At 64.5% G+C, this 12,795-nt stretch overlaps 3 protein-coding genes across 7 annotated transcripts in view; 1 reads left to right on the top strand and 2 right to left on the bottom strand.

The window, feature by feature from the left end:
• The window catches only part of NCAPH2 (non-SMC condensin II complex subunit H2), a 10,447-nt gene extending 4,471 nt beyond the window's left edge, over nucleotides 1-5,976 (top strand). The window contains exons 2-20 of one of the 5 annotated variants that reach the window (XM_023734640.1): nucleotides 149-250; nucleotides 1,058-1,113; nucleotides 1,200-1,284; nucleotides 1,363-1,431; nucleotides 1,556-1,635; nucleotides 1,711-1,844; nucleotides 2,196-2,279; nucleotides 2,572-2,690; nucleotides 3,592-3,663; nucleotides 3,879-3,945; nucleotides 4,171-4,278; nucleotides 4,386-4,439; nucleotides 4,555-4,625; nucleotides 4,714-4,807; nucleotides 4,894-4,962; nucleotides 5,045-5,100; nucleotides 5,181-5,282; nucleotides 5,437-5,586; nucleotides 5,662-5,964. In XM_023734640.1, the coding sequence (XP_023590408.1) occupies nucleotides 149-250; nucleotides 1,058-1,113; nucleotides 1,200-1,284; nucleotides 1,363-1,431; nucleotides 1,556-1,635; nucleotides 1,711-1,844; nucleotides 2,196-2,279; nucleotides 2,572-2,690; nucleotides 3,592-3,663; nucleotides 3,879-3,945; nucleotides 4,171-4,278; nucleotides 4,386-4,439; nucleotides 4,555-4,625; nucleotides 4,714-4,807; nucleotides 4,894-4,962; nucleotides 5,045-5,100; nucleotides 5,181-5,282; nucleotides 5,437-5,586; nucleotides 5,662-5,802 (1,713 nt within the window). In that variant the 3' untranslated portion in view covers nucleotides 5,803-5,964. Of the gene's footprint in view, nucleotides 1-148; nucleotides 251-1,057; nucleotides 1,114-1,199; nucleotides 1,285-1,362; nucleotides 1,432-1,555; nucleotides 1,845-2,195; nucleotides 2,280-2,571; nucleotides 2,691-3,591; nucleotides 3,664-3,854; nucleotides 3,946-4,170; nucleotides 4,279-4,385; nucleotides 4,440-4,554; nucleotides 4,626-4,713; nucleotides 4,808-4,893; nucleotides 4,963-5,044; nucleotides 5,101-5,180; nucleotides 5,283-5,436; nucleotides 5,587-5,661 lie in introns of all 5 variants that reach the window. The other 4 variants (XM_023734638.1, XM_023734636.1, XM_023734637.1 and 1 more) reach the window with 4 other exon arrangements.
• A 90-nt stretch (nucleotides 5,977-6,066) lies between these two features.
• On the bottom strand, nucleotides 6,067-8,004 carry LOC101348874 (protein SCO2 homolog, mitochondrial). The gene is made up of 2 exons (XM_004380084.2): nucleotides 7,905-8,004; nucleotides 6,067-6,911 (listed from the first exon to the last, which is right to left on the bottom strand). Exon 2 carries the CDS (start codon nucleotides 6,898-6,900, stop codon nucleotides 6,094-6,096), a length of 807 nt encoding a protein of 268 aa, XP_004380141.1. The 5' UTR covers nucleotides 6,901-6,911; nucleotides 7,905-8,004; the 3' UTR covers nucleotides 6,067-6,093.
• A 351-nt stretch (nucleotides 8,005-8,355) lies between these two features.
• TYMP (thymidine phosphorylase) lies at nucleotides 8,356-12,273 on the bottom strand. The gene is made up of 9 exons (XM_004380085.1): nucleotides 12,075-12,273; nucleotides 11,691-11,893; nucleotides 11,100-11,198; nucleotides 10,533-10,662; nucleotides 9,981-10,099; nucleotides 9,337-9,499; nucleotides 9,024-9,254; nucleotides 8,623-8,763; nucleotides 8,356-8,528 (listed from the first exon to the last, which is right to left on the bottom strand). The coding sequence occupies exons 1-9, from the start codon at nucleotides 12,271-12,273 to the stop codon at nucleotides 8,356-8,358; spliced, it is 1,458 nt and encodes a 485-aa protein (XP_004380142.1).
• Nucleotides 12,274-12,795: the final 522 nt, after the last annotated feature.

The raw sequence follows: 12,795 nt of genomic DNA on the forward strand, positions 1-12,795 counted from the left end.
GCTGCAGAGGGAGCAGGGGGGCTGCTGAGGGGGGTGAGGGGAGCTGCGAGGGGAGGAGGCAGGAGAGGGGGCCCTGCAGGGGGAGGAAGCATGCCTGAGGCCACACTGGGATGGGGCTCCGGCCCCCCTGTCTGCGGGTGTCTTGCAGCTGGACCAGATCTGCATTTCTTTTGATGAAGGCAAGACTACAATGAACTTCATTGAGGCCGCGCTGCTGATCCAGGGCTCTGCCTGTGTCTACAGTAAGAAGGTGAGCCCGGGGTGTGCGGAGGGCCAGGGGCTTGTCTGCCTCTGACCTGGCCTCCCAGCATCTCAGCCCCCGCTCCCGAGTCCTTGTAGCACCAAACAACAAGTTTGGATGTAACATGGCTTTGCGTGCCCAAGAAGACAGGCGCTTGCGTTCTTGGCTCTCTTGTTGCCTGGAGGAATAACACCTAATGCGAGTGGGGATAGCCTGTAGGGTGGCGCGTGTGCGCTCTGCTCTGTCATCCAGCAGTCTTGTTGGCCTCGGCAACTCAAAGGCCTGAGACCCCTCCACCAGCTCAGTGGGTCCTCGGATTCTAGACAGGAAACAAGGCTTGTGATTGGAGCTGCCACAGGGCCAGCAGGAGGCAGCGGCATGAGGCTGAGTCTGAGGGGACAGGAGGAGCTAGCACAGGTGTGGGGTGGGGTAACAGCAGGGACTGACCACAGGCTCCTGGTGGGAGGAGCAAGGAGGGTGGGGGCGTGGTCGCGCGGGGGCGTGACCAGCGAGGAAGCGCACTGGGGGAACCAGGGCCGGATGGGGTCTGCGGCTTTGGGCCTCACTGGCTGCTGTGGTCGGTGGTCGGGGGGAGTGGGGAGGGGAGCCTCCAGCGGCCAGTAGTTACATGGAGACGTCAGCTGGATTTGAAATGTGGTTTTGGCAGTAGAATTGGTAGGACTTGCACCTGGGGTTTTGGAGATGAGGCCAGACCTCTGGGTGTGCACAGGCCTGGTTTGGTAGGCCCCAGGGACTAGGGCTGGGTGGCTGGACTGGGCCCGCCCTTCCGCGTCCTCACTTGCGCCCTGGTGGCAGGTGGAGTACCTCTACTCGCTGGTCTACCAGGCCCTCGATTTCATCTCTGGGAAAAAGTGAGTACTGAGGGGGGGTGCCGGGGGCCGTGACTAGGGAGGCCCCGCGCCCCCTGTGAAGCCCACACAGGGACCATCTCTCCCAGGCAGGCCAAGCAGCTCTCCTTAGCGCGGGACGATGGGGGTGCTGGGGATGCCAGCTCCGGGGGCCCCCGGGAGCCAGAGGACGAGGTGAGGGTCTTGGCAGGTGGCCCCGCCTGGTGGTGTGGCTCCTGGCTGTGGCCCCTGCATGACTCGTGTTTCCCATAGTTCTTGTCCCTGGATGAGATGCCCGATGCCCGGGCCTGCGTGGACCTGAAGGATGGCCAATCTGCCAGTGTGAGCAGCCCCTTCAGGGCTCTCCTGGGGTGTCTTGCTAGTGGAAGGGGTGCTGGGCGGTGTGGGCTCCCTGCCCTAGGCCTGAGGAATGCATTGCTCACACCAGCCCCTGGCCCCCATGCAGGAAGTGGTCATTGTGCCCCTCATGCCCATGGCCCTGGTGGCCCCGGACGAGGTGGAGAAGAACCACCACCCGCTGTACAGGTATGGGCCCGAGCCGGGCGCTTGGGAGGGCTGCCTGGGAAGGTGTCTACTGCAGGTGTGTTTTTGCCGGCACAGCTGTCAGGGAGAGGTGCTGGCCAGCCGGAAGGATTTCAGGATGAACACATGCACCCCCCACCCCAGAGGGGCCTTCATGCTGGAACCCGTGGGCATGTACCCCCAGGAGACGCTGCTGCAGAGGACCCAGAAAGGTGAGGGGCTGGCTGTGGGGGTCTTTGAGTGGACTCCATTGTCAGGTTCCCCCGCCTGCCTTCCCCAGGGAGGGCGCCCCCCTGAGGCATCGATCCCAGCCATCACCTGGGCCAGGTAACCTCACTCCGTCCCCAGGCCTCCTGCTCCATTCTGGATGGGTTGTTGGGCCTTGTCCCTTGTCGTCCCTGTCTGCCCAGCTGTCCAGTGTCCCCTGATGGTGACTGTAGGCTGGCAAGGTCAGAGCTGGCCTCGGGGTACCTGACACATGGGGCCCGCTGGGTTCTGTGACACCCGGGTGGGTCTCTGTGGGAGGGACTGGGCTGACCCTGCCCTGCGCCCTGTCTTGGCAGACACTGGGAGGGCTGAGGAGCAGCCAGTGGAAGTCTCTGTGTGCAAGAGTCCTGAGCCTGCACCCAGCTGCTCCCCAGAGCCAGGTGAGAGCACCCCAGTGGGGCGGCGCCACGGCACTGAGTGGGGGCTGCCCCCTCCATTTAAAGAGGAACACTTGCCAAGAAATAGAACACAAGTGTGAGGAGCAGCGTTTATAAAGCAGACCTGCTGATCTCTAGGCTCTAATTACAGGACCTGAGAGTCTGGTCTCCTGGTGTCTGGCCAAGGGCAGCTGGGCACCCCCACCTCTCCCTAGGGGCAGCCCCTCCCTCCACAGTTTGGGTCTCTAGGTTCCTTGGGGCTGAGGGTCTTGCTCTCCTGCCCTGCACTCTCCAGAAGGCCTGATGCCTGGAGGTGGGGGGGATGACAGGGGTGAAGACGAGGAGGACGAGGCAGCGGCAGAGCTCCCCGAGGCCGTGGTCCCTGAGGTCCCTCTGGAGCTGAGCCCACAGCAGGTAGGACCCCACTGAGGCCCGAGAGCCCAGGTGAGTGCACCCCAAGACAGGACGAGGCAAGTGGAGCTGCCCTGAGTTCTCAACGGGGGGAGCGGGTGCATCACTGTGGCTGGTGCTCCCTGGCCCCTCAGCTGCAGGGAGTGGGTGGCTTTGCCTAGAAGCCCGGCCTCCTCTACTGGCCCAGACGCGGTCCTGCAGCAGCCCTCTGCTGGCGACTCCACGCCTCCCGCCCTTCCTGAGCACAGAATCCACTGCTCGAGGAGGATAGTTGCTGTTGGAGGGTCTGAGCTCTGCAGAGCCCACAGCCACCTGGGAGGGCAGCTGGTGCTCCTGGCCAGCTTCCCTGTGGTCAGGCTGTGCCTCCTCAGCTCCCCCAGGGTTGGCTGTGCTCAAGACACGGCTGAGGAAAGTTCTTCTGCCTTCTGTTGAAAACCCTGAAGCGTAAAGGAGAAAAACGTGAACATTTGCTAATTCCAGTTGGTAGACACGTGGATGTCTGTCATGTTATTCTTTTTTCGTGTTTTTCATAAGTACTCCACTACCACTAGTCCGCTAGTTCATAGACAGGCCTCCTAGAGTTTTCTGGAGCCCTGGTGTCGCAGTGGTTAAGAGCTACAGCGAGGTATAGCTGCTAACCAAAGGTCGGCAGTTCGAATCCAGCAGCCGCTCCTTGGAAACCCTACAGAGCAGTTCTATTCTGTCCTACAGGGTCGCTATGAGTCGGAAGTGACTCAACGGCAATGGGTTTAAGTTTTCTTAGATTTTTTGTTTTACTTTTTACACTTTAGTCCTTGAACTACTTGAATGTTCTGCCCCAGAATAGAGCTGCTGGGTGTCTGCAGGCCAGGGGCTCAGGGCCCGGGGTGGAGGAGTGAGGCGGGCTGTGTGGGTGTCTCTGCAGAGTGCTGACCTGCCCCGGAGGTACATGCTGCGTGAGCGAGTGGAGGCCCCAGTGCCCATGTCCCAGCTGAAGGTGCGTAAGGACCCCCACCCACCCCCTCATGTGCCATCCCTGCGCTCACCTGGCCCCCCTCTCCCCCTCCCCCCCAGCACCCCAGGTCCTTTGCACCTGCCTTCTCTTTCTTCTCCGAGGAATGTTCTTCCCTCAGATTAGAGCCCCCTCCTGCAGTCTGGGGTTATCTTCTCCTGAATCCCCCACCCCAGCGTCTGCTTGTGCTCTGTGCTCAGAAGGCCCCGGATCCCTGGCAGAGCCTGGACCCCTTCGACTCCTTGGAGTCTAAGCCCTTCAAGAAAGGTAATGGGGGGGGTGGCTGGGTTCACGGGGACGCGATGGGGGTGAGCTTTGTGTCCCAGCCAGGAGCCTGGTGGGGACAGTCTTCCCTCTCTCGCTTCTAGGAGAGGTGGGGCAGGAGTGAGGACTGTGTGACCTTAGGCTCCACAGTCACTGCTCAAGGTCACCTCCCAAGGTCTCCAGGGCCCTACAGTTCAGCTCCAGGACAGAGTCCCCGTTTCCCCCCAGGTAGGCCCTTCTCTGTGCCACCCTGCGTGGAGGAGGCTCCGGGACAGAAGCGCAAGAGGAAGCGTGCCACCAAGCTGCAAGACTTCCACCAGTGGTACCTGGCCGCTTGTGAGTTGGTGCGGTGGTGCTGGGGCTGGGGAGGAGGGAGAGGCCACTGCCACGCGGAGGAAGGCGGCGGGGCCTCCGCCGGGGTCCTGCTGACCGTGCTCTCCTAGATGCTGACCACACTGACAGCAGGAGGCCGCGGAGGAAGGGCCCGTCCTTCGCAGGTGAGGCTGGGATCCCACGGGCAGGCACTCCTGAGGGGCTTCTTGCCTGGCCGGGGCGGGCAGGGTGGGCCTGAAGGACAGAGGCGCCCCCCTGCCCGAGGCCTCTTGTCTATAGACATGGAAGCCCTGTACTGGAGGCACGTGAAGGAGCAGCTGGAGGCCCTCCGGAGGCTGCGGAGGGGGGAGGTGAGTAGCGTTCACTCGGGCTGTAGTCAGCCCCGTGGGCCCTGGGGGGGGGGTAGGGGCGCCCCTCACAGCTGCCCCCTGTGGACAGATGGGCGAGCAGTGGCTGCCAAGGGCCGAGGAGGGTCTGTGGCCTGAAGAGGAGGAGCGGCTGGAAGACTCGCTGGAGCACCTTGGGGCGGCAGGTGGGTGCCTGGCTGTTGGGCGGGGTGGGGCTCGGCTCCCCTGCCCAGCGGGTGTGGTTTCCTGCTCACTGCCCTCCCATTTCTAGATGATTTTCTGGAGCCCGAGGACTACTTGGAGCCCGAAGGGACAAGGCCTGGGGAAGGTGATGACCTAGGTAGGTCTGGGAGTGGGTAGCTGGCCCGGTGGGTAATGAGGGGCCCCGGAGCTCACCCAGCTCACAGCTGTCCCTCTCCCAGATGCAGAGACCAGGCCACCATCCCTGAGCTACGAGGAGCTGGTTCAAAGGAATGTGGTAGGTCTGGGTCAGAGCTTGTGGGGGCAGCGGGCCCAGGTCCCTACACAGAAGGCCGTAGCCTCTATCCGTTCCCCCAGGAACTCTTCATAGCCACCTCCCAGAAGTTTGTCCAGGAGACGGAGCTGAGCCAGCGCATCCGAGACTGGGAGGACACCATCCAGCCCCTGCTCCGGGAGCAGGTGAGTGGGTGCCGTGGGTCTGTAGGAGCGTGTCCCCTCCCCACAGGCAGCTCCTGGCGAAGGCCTGGAGCCTCCTGCCCACCTGGGGCCTGGAGGTGCTCGTCCCAGGGCTGGCCTTACCCTGTGGACAGCGTGACCCCTCTCCCTGGCACAGGAGCAGCACACGCCCTTTGACATCCACACTTACGGGGACCAGCTGGTCTCACGGTTTAGCCAGCTCAATGAGTGGCGTCCCTTTGCCAAGCTGGTGGCCGGCCAGCCTGCCTTCGAGGTGTGTCGCTCCATGCTGGCCTCCCTGCAGCTGGTAAGTAGCCCGGGGGTGAGGGTGGGGGTGCAGGGTGGCGGCCCCAGGATCCTGGCTGACACCTCTTTCTCTCAGGCCAATGACTACACGGTGGAGATTGCGCAGCAGCCAGGGCTGGAGGTCGCTGTGGACACCATGTCCCTGAGGCTGCTCACGCACCAGCGGGCCCACAAGCGCTTCCAGACCTACGCGGCCCCCTCCATGGCCCAGCCCTGACGGCACTCAGACGGGGTGGGTGGGGCTGCCAGCCCCCTGGCCCCATGCATGCTGGGACAGAGAGCATCTGCTTCTTGGCTGGCCCAGCCTAATAAAGTGGCACTGCCATCCCACCTACCCACCAAACAATGATGTCCAAACTCCCGTTCTGTGCAGAGAGAAGGGTTGCCCAGCCCGCACCCCCGCCGACTGCCAGCCTGGCGCTTCCTGTCCTGCCCCTGCAAGCTGCCCTTTTGCAGACCACACACAGAGCTCCGTGGCAGTCGTTTAATGACACACGGGCACTGCAGCTCAGCCGAGAATGCTGCGGAAGGCGGCCATGTGGCGCTGCACGCTGTCCGCGATCTGCTCAGCCGACCTGCCCCGGCCGTAGTAGTCAGTGAAGAGGCCGTCGGGGTTGAGCAGGTAGATGGCGACGGAGTGATCCACGAGGTAGTCCTGGTCCTCGTCCTTGGGGCCGGCGCTGTAGTACACGCGGTAGTTGTGACTCACCTGGGCTACCTGCTCGGCGGAGCCGGTGAGCCCCAGCAGCCGCGGATGGAAGTCCTGCACATAGTGGGCCAGGGCTGCCACATCATCCCGCTCAGGGTCCACGGTGACAAAGACGGGCTGCACAGGGGGCAGGCTGGGGTGGGCCTCCAGCTCCCGCACCACCTGCACCAGCTTCTCCAGTTCATCCGGGCAGATGTCAGGGCAGTGGGTGAAGCCAAAGTACATCAGCACCCACTGGCCCCGGAAATCAGCTTTGCAGCGGGCCTGGCCCCGGTGGTCCAGCAGGCTAAAGTCGCCCTGACCCACGGCTGCCTGGCGCAGGGCCTCTATCCGCTGTTGCTGCCGCCACCGCTCCTTCTCAGCCCGAGCAACCAGCCAGGCCCCGCCGAGCCCCGCCCCAAATAGCGCAGTGATGAGCAGCCTTGTCCGTAGCCCAGGACCCTGGGGATGGCCTTGCCCTCCTGTTCCTGCGGGGCCCTGCCATGACAGGAGCCGGGGCCTCAGATGCAGGGTCTCGCTTCCCAGGGCTCCAGGGGAGGCTGGGGCCAGCAGCTTGAGCCGGGAGAGCCCTTGCCAAGCCTTGGGTGCCCGAGCCGGCAGCAGCATGGACCTGACACCTGTAAAGAACAAAGGTGTCAGCAGCCAGAAGGAGGGAACAAGTTGCCCTGGGGCCTCTGAGCACCCATCTGAAGGACCTACCTAACAGTCAAGCTTAGCTGCTGCCCAAGACTGTACCCCAGATCTCACTTAACAGGTGACAATGCTCACCTCTGAAACCTCTGCATCTGACCAGCTCTAACCTGACAGCCTCAGTCGGCGTCATCCCACCTGGTGTCCACCCTCTGGTCCTGCTGCTGTCCTGTGCCTGCCCCTTGGCACCGCCTGCCTTCCGCCTGCAGCTGGAAGCTGAGTGTCCTGTCTCCTGCAAAAGGAAGGTGTCCCCAGTGCAATAATTTCCTGGATTTGAGTATGCTTATCTATTTGTAATAAAGCCCCATTTTTTGGAAGGAGGTGGATGAGTCTCGCTTGCAGCCCCAAAGACTAACGGAGCCCTCAGCCTTGGTGCAGCGGCCCCTCTCCAACCTGCCTGAGTAGTGTGAGTCTGCCCTCAGGTGCACGGCTCATCCCTCGCTGATGCCCTCCATAGCCAACCTTTCTCTCCCGGTACTCGGGTCCTGGCAAACACGTGGTGAGGTTTCCACCCTCTTCCCTCCAAGGTTTCCCGACAGCACCCGTGTCTTCTCAACGCCCGGCGCTGTCTGGCTGTGGCAGCCTCCCCTGGAGACGCCTCACCGCGGCTGGGCGGCCCTACCCAGTCTAAGCTTCCGGCCTCACCGAACCGACGGCTCCTGGCCGTGGGCGCCTCGTTCATAAAGTGGACTAGGGACCACACGAAGCAGTGCGCGGTGTAGAATCAGAGCCGGGCTCCGAAAAGCAGGTCTCCGAGGTGGCCCAGACCACACACCTGCAGACCCTCCTCCGGGGTCCTGACCCCAGAACCGCGCCGGTCGGCCAGCCAGCTGGCCACGTCGGAGGACCGGAGAGCCCCCGGCCAGGTGCGAGCCCCCCGCCCCGCAGGCACGCCCCTTCCCCCGCACCCGCGCGCAGACCTCGCAGCAGGAAGGGGCTGTTGGCAGCCGGTCGCGGCCGCGTGTTAGAGGACGCAGCCTCGGAAGGCCCGGACCCAGCACCCTGAGGTCTTCTCGCCGCCCCCAAAGTATACCACGCGGCTCAGCGGGGGTCACCGGACTCCACAGTCGCCACGCTCGACGCCAACGCGCCTGCGTCAACAGCGCCGCGCAGGCGCAGGAGCAGGTGGGCGCGGCGGCTGGGCGGGCTCAGCATTGCGCGTGTGCACAATGGTCGCTGGCACCCCACCCCCTCCCCCGCTGTAGGTCACGTGTCCAGTCGTTATTGGGGTGGGCACCCTCACCCCCACCCCTCCCGCGGGCCCTACCCTCGCCGGGCCCCGCCCCTCGCCCCGCCCCCTCGTGGCCCCGCCCCGCGCGCCGGGCACAGACTAGGACAAGGACAAAGTCACTGCGTCGCGGTTCTCGGGCTTTACTGCTGCGGCTCCCCGGGCGCGCGCGCAGGCGGCGGCAGGACTAACTCCACAAACGGCGAGGGCGCGGCGAACGGCGCGCGGTCCGAGAGCACGAGCGCCCCCTGCAGGGTGCGGCGCTGGGGGTCGCTGAGAGCGGGTCCGTCCAGGTGCACGCGGAGCCAGGGCGTCCCTGCGGGCGGGCGGGCGGGCGGGGGTCAGCGGCGGGACGATCGGGGAGGTGGCCGGGGTCATCGGCGGGAGGACAGTGGCCGGGGGAAGCTCACCGCGGCGCAACCTCTGGCCCACGCCCACCAGCAGCTCGGCGCCCACGGCGGGCCGGAGGGGCTCCCCGACGCGGCTGCGTCCGGCCCCGAGCTCGTGCAGTACGAACGCCAGCGGCAGCGCCCGGATGAGCTCCACGGTGCCTGCGGGGAGAGGGAGCTGGGCGGGCCGGGGCACTGCGGCGGGGGAGCTGGGCTCGGAGAGGGACGGGGGTCCCCACAGCGCCCGGGGATCTCCGGGGAGGGGCTGCGCTTGGAGAGGGAAGAGGGCTCCAGAGAGCGACTAGGTTCGAGGAAGTGGGGGCGAGGTGGGTTGGAGTCTTCGGGGAGAGGTCAGGGGTCCCCGCGACGGGCTGGGCTCCGGGAGGGGCGCGGCGGGGGTCCCCGGCCCTTCCCGCTCTCACCGTCGGCGCCCGCGCGCAGCTCTTCCTGCTCCCGGGCGCGGGGCAGAAGCTGCCGGCGCCGCGCGGGGGTCCCGGAGCACAGGCCTCGAGCCAAGTCCTTGTCCACGCCTTGCGCCGTTAGCATCCGCTCGAAGCGGCCCAGGGCGGAGCCGTCGTCCAGTACTGCGGCCACCCGGGCGGCGCCCTCGGCCTGGGCCTGCGCGCGCCCGCTGAGCCAGAGCAGGTCGCCCCCTGCGGGCGGTAGAGTTAGGTGCGGCGGGGCCCGGGGCTCCCGGCGGGGGCGACTCTCGCCCTGCGGCCCCCCGCAGCTCACCGAGCCGGGTGACCAGGTCCCGCAGGTCTGGGGGCCCCGCGCCGTCCATGCAAAGCAGCGCCTCTTCTACCTCCAGGGTGTGGCCCACGCTGCGGCCCAGGGGGGTGTCCATGGAGGTCAGGGCGGCTGCGACCCGCAGCCCCAGGCCCGCCCCCACCTCCACCTGTGGAGACACGGTCAGGGTGAACTCCACGTGGCAGGAACTCGAGTCACCAAACTCTGGGAAGTGTGCTCCAGCAGCGGGCTGCTCCTTGGTCCAGCCCCCCAAGGAGCTGAGGCCTCAGGGAAGGCTGAGGGGGAGACACCTCAAGCAGCACGTGCCTGACCTAGTAGTGGTCCTGGCCTGGGGCACAGGAGGGAGCCCTGGAGGATACAGGGGGATGAGACCTGGGCCAGACCTGGCTGTGAGTGGATAGAGGGGTCCGAAGAGCCAGAGGAAAGGATGGGGTGGGCCACCAGGCCACAGAGCACAGGTTTGAAGGGGACAGTGGGCCCAGATGAGGAGACTCACCCCACAGAGAGTCCCCAGCCACCCATGAGCATTCCACACCACCCACACAGGGACCCCACAGAGGGGCCACACTACAGGCCCCCCCCCAAAGTGAGGCCACACCTCACAGGCTCCTGTGGGCACAGGTGCTCACCAGCATCGTTGCCAGCTCCCGGGCCTGGGCCTCAGTGGGAAAGACTGCAGCCCCCCCAAACTTCACGTCCACCACCAGAGCCATCAGTCCTTCCACGGCCTTCTTACTGAGGATGGAGGCTGGGGGGCAGGGGAGGCTGGGGGAATGGAGAGCTTGGGAGGGGGTCATTGCCCGCAGGATGAGGGGATGCCGACTCTGAGGTCAGCAGTCAGTCAGTCACGGGCCTTGGGCATTGGGGTCCCCAGGGGGCTGAATCCCAGACTACCCTCCACGAATTGAGAGTCAGGCATCCTGCGATGCAGGGGCCCTGGCCCTGGCCCTGGTCGGGGCCGAGGCACACGGTGGGGGTCATAGCACTTGTGATGTGCAGGCGGCTGACCCCAGGGATCGAGTGTAGGTCACCTGGTTTGGGGGAGGCAGGCTCTGGAGTCAGGTCTTCTGTGATGAAGGGACCCTGATTCTGACTGCCACCTGTGGTGTGAGGACCCTGACTCTGGAGGTCAGAAATCTGCAGTGTGCAGGAGGCTGACCCGGGGTCTGAGGTCAGGTCACCTGTGACGAGGGGCAGGCTGTCTACAGTGGCAGTCACGTCCCTGGCTGCATACAGGATTCCGTCTGCAGGAACCAGCTTCTTGCTCTGGCCCACGATACAGCAGCCCACTTGCTCCAGGAGCCCTCGCATCTGCTCAGGCACCCCCCCCCCCCATCAGGACTCTCAGTGACTCCAGTGACCCCATCACTGACCCTGATCAACCATTCATCAGCAACCTTGACATATGTCCAAAACCATGACCAGTAACCATCAGTGACCCTTGAATGATTATGATCAATTCTCATCAATGACTGATCTTTGACCCGTCAACGATCCTGATCAATTTCCTATGGCCCATGATGATTGATAAATGGCCCATCAGTGATTTTGACCAATTCTCCATTAATGACCCTGATCAAGATCCACTGATTACCAAAGCCCAATGACCATCAACGGGCCATGAATTTAGATCAATATCCTCATTAGTGGCCCTAATTAATGCCCCATCAGCTACCCTTCAGTCATTCGGAGCAACATCTCCATAACCTCAATCAATGACTGTCCATTCCCCCCACCCCTTCCCCTACCTGCTCTGGGCTCTGGGTGACAGTGAATCCAGGAATAGACTCCAGCTTATCCAGGGTGCCCCCCGTGTGCCCAAGACCGCGTCCACTAATCATTGGCACCTGGTGGGCAGGGATGCTGAGCGCACCTGCGCAGTGCCCCGCCTCTAGCGTGCCCCCTGGTTAGGACTTCAGCTGGAGTTAGGAAGCATTTATTAAGCAGCTGTGGTAGGTGCCCAGAGAATGGAAAACAGATTGTCCTGGCTGGGGGTGAGGGGTCAGTGGGGTAGGAGGCTGGTACCTGTCCTTAGGGGCACAAGTCTGGGGGACTGAGGGAGAGAATCCTGCCCTTTTGAGGCCCCATCCTGTCCAGGGTACTGAGGGGAAGGAGAGTACTTGGTCCTGTCCGATAGGGTCTAGCCTGGGGGATGAGGGGGTGGGGGAGCCAGTTTCTGCCCTGGGGGCTAGTCTGGCGACTAGAGGGTGGAGAAGCCTGGGTCCTGCTCTTGGGGGATAGTCTGGGCCAGGCTGGGGACTGGGAGCTGCCTGTGGGCGGCTGAGTTGCTGGCTCTCTGGGGTCAGAGGTTTTGGTCTGGGGAGGAGGTGGCTTCTAACCTTGCAGCCACAGGCGGCCAGGGCAGGTGCCAGGACCAGGCTGACCTTGTCACCCACGCCCCCTGTGGAATGTTTGTCCACAAGCTGCCCCTGCCAGGCCTCTGGCCACTCCAGCTGCTGCCCGGATTCGGCCAGGGCCTGGGTCAACGCTGTGGTTTCCTCCAGGTCCATGCCCCGAAGTCGGATGGCCATGAGCATGGCCCCTAGGTGTAGGGTAAACGCCTGTGAGCAGCTGGAGGGGGAGGCCCGGGGGTCACACAAAGCCAGTGATCCTGGGGCAGTGACTGGGGTGGGGTGCTGTGGAGTCCACACGGTGGACAGTCTTTGCCGACCTGGGGGTCAGAGTCAAGGTCGGGGTCAGGCTGCCCAGCCCTCCCCACGCACCGATCTGCACTCCCTGCGCGCTCCCGTCCACCACGGCGCGCACGAAGGCCCTGATGTCCGCCTCGCTCAGGCGGCTTCCGTCACGCTTCAGGCGGATCAGCTCCGGGAGCTGCTTCGGCCCCGGAGCGGGGTTCGCAGGCCCCTGACTCCCTCCGCCCGCGAGGACACCAGGAGGTCGTGGGGTCCCTGGAGCCTCCATCGCTCTGGGCCTGCAGGGGTTCGAGACACACCTGGAACCTGCCACTGCCTTGGGTACGCGTCTCCGGGGCCACGTTCCCCTATCCCGACCCTCTTTCTCTCTCTGTCTCTCTCTCTCTCCCCTCTCTCTCTCTCTCTCCCTCCCCCCCTCTCTCCCCCTCTCTCTCTTTCTCCCTCCCCCCCCCTCGTGTTCGCCTCTGTCAGACCCTCTGCCCCAAGTTCTTGTCTCCCTCCGCGTTTGTCTCCACTTCTTTGTCTCACAACGTAACCCCCAGCCCATACCTGTCCCGCAGCAGCCCTCGCCCGTCCTACTCTGGATTCCAGCCCAGTCTCGCCCGCCGCGCACCTGGCCACGGGATCTGGACAGCGGGGTCAGTGGACCCTTGCACAGACCGCGGCAGGGGGCAGGTCGGCGTGTGGCCAATGGCGGCCCGAGAAAGGCGGGTGGGCGGGGCCGCTCGGAAGGTCGCCGAGGAGGATCCCCGCCGGGCAGAGCTCTAGGCGGGCGGGATCCCCCCACCCC

This window comes from Trichechus manatus, unplaced genomic scaffold (assembly GCF_000243295.1).
Source record: "Trichechus manatus latirostris isolate Lorelei unplaced genomic scaffold, TriManLat1.0 scaffold00069, whole genome shotgun sequence".
NCBI lineage: Eukaryota > Metazoa > Chordata > Mammalia > Sirenia > Trichechidae > Trichechus > Trichechus manatus.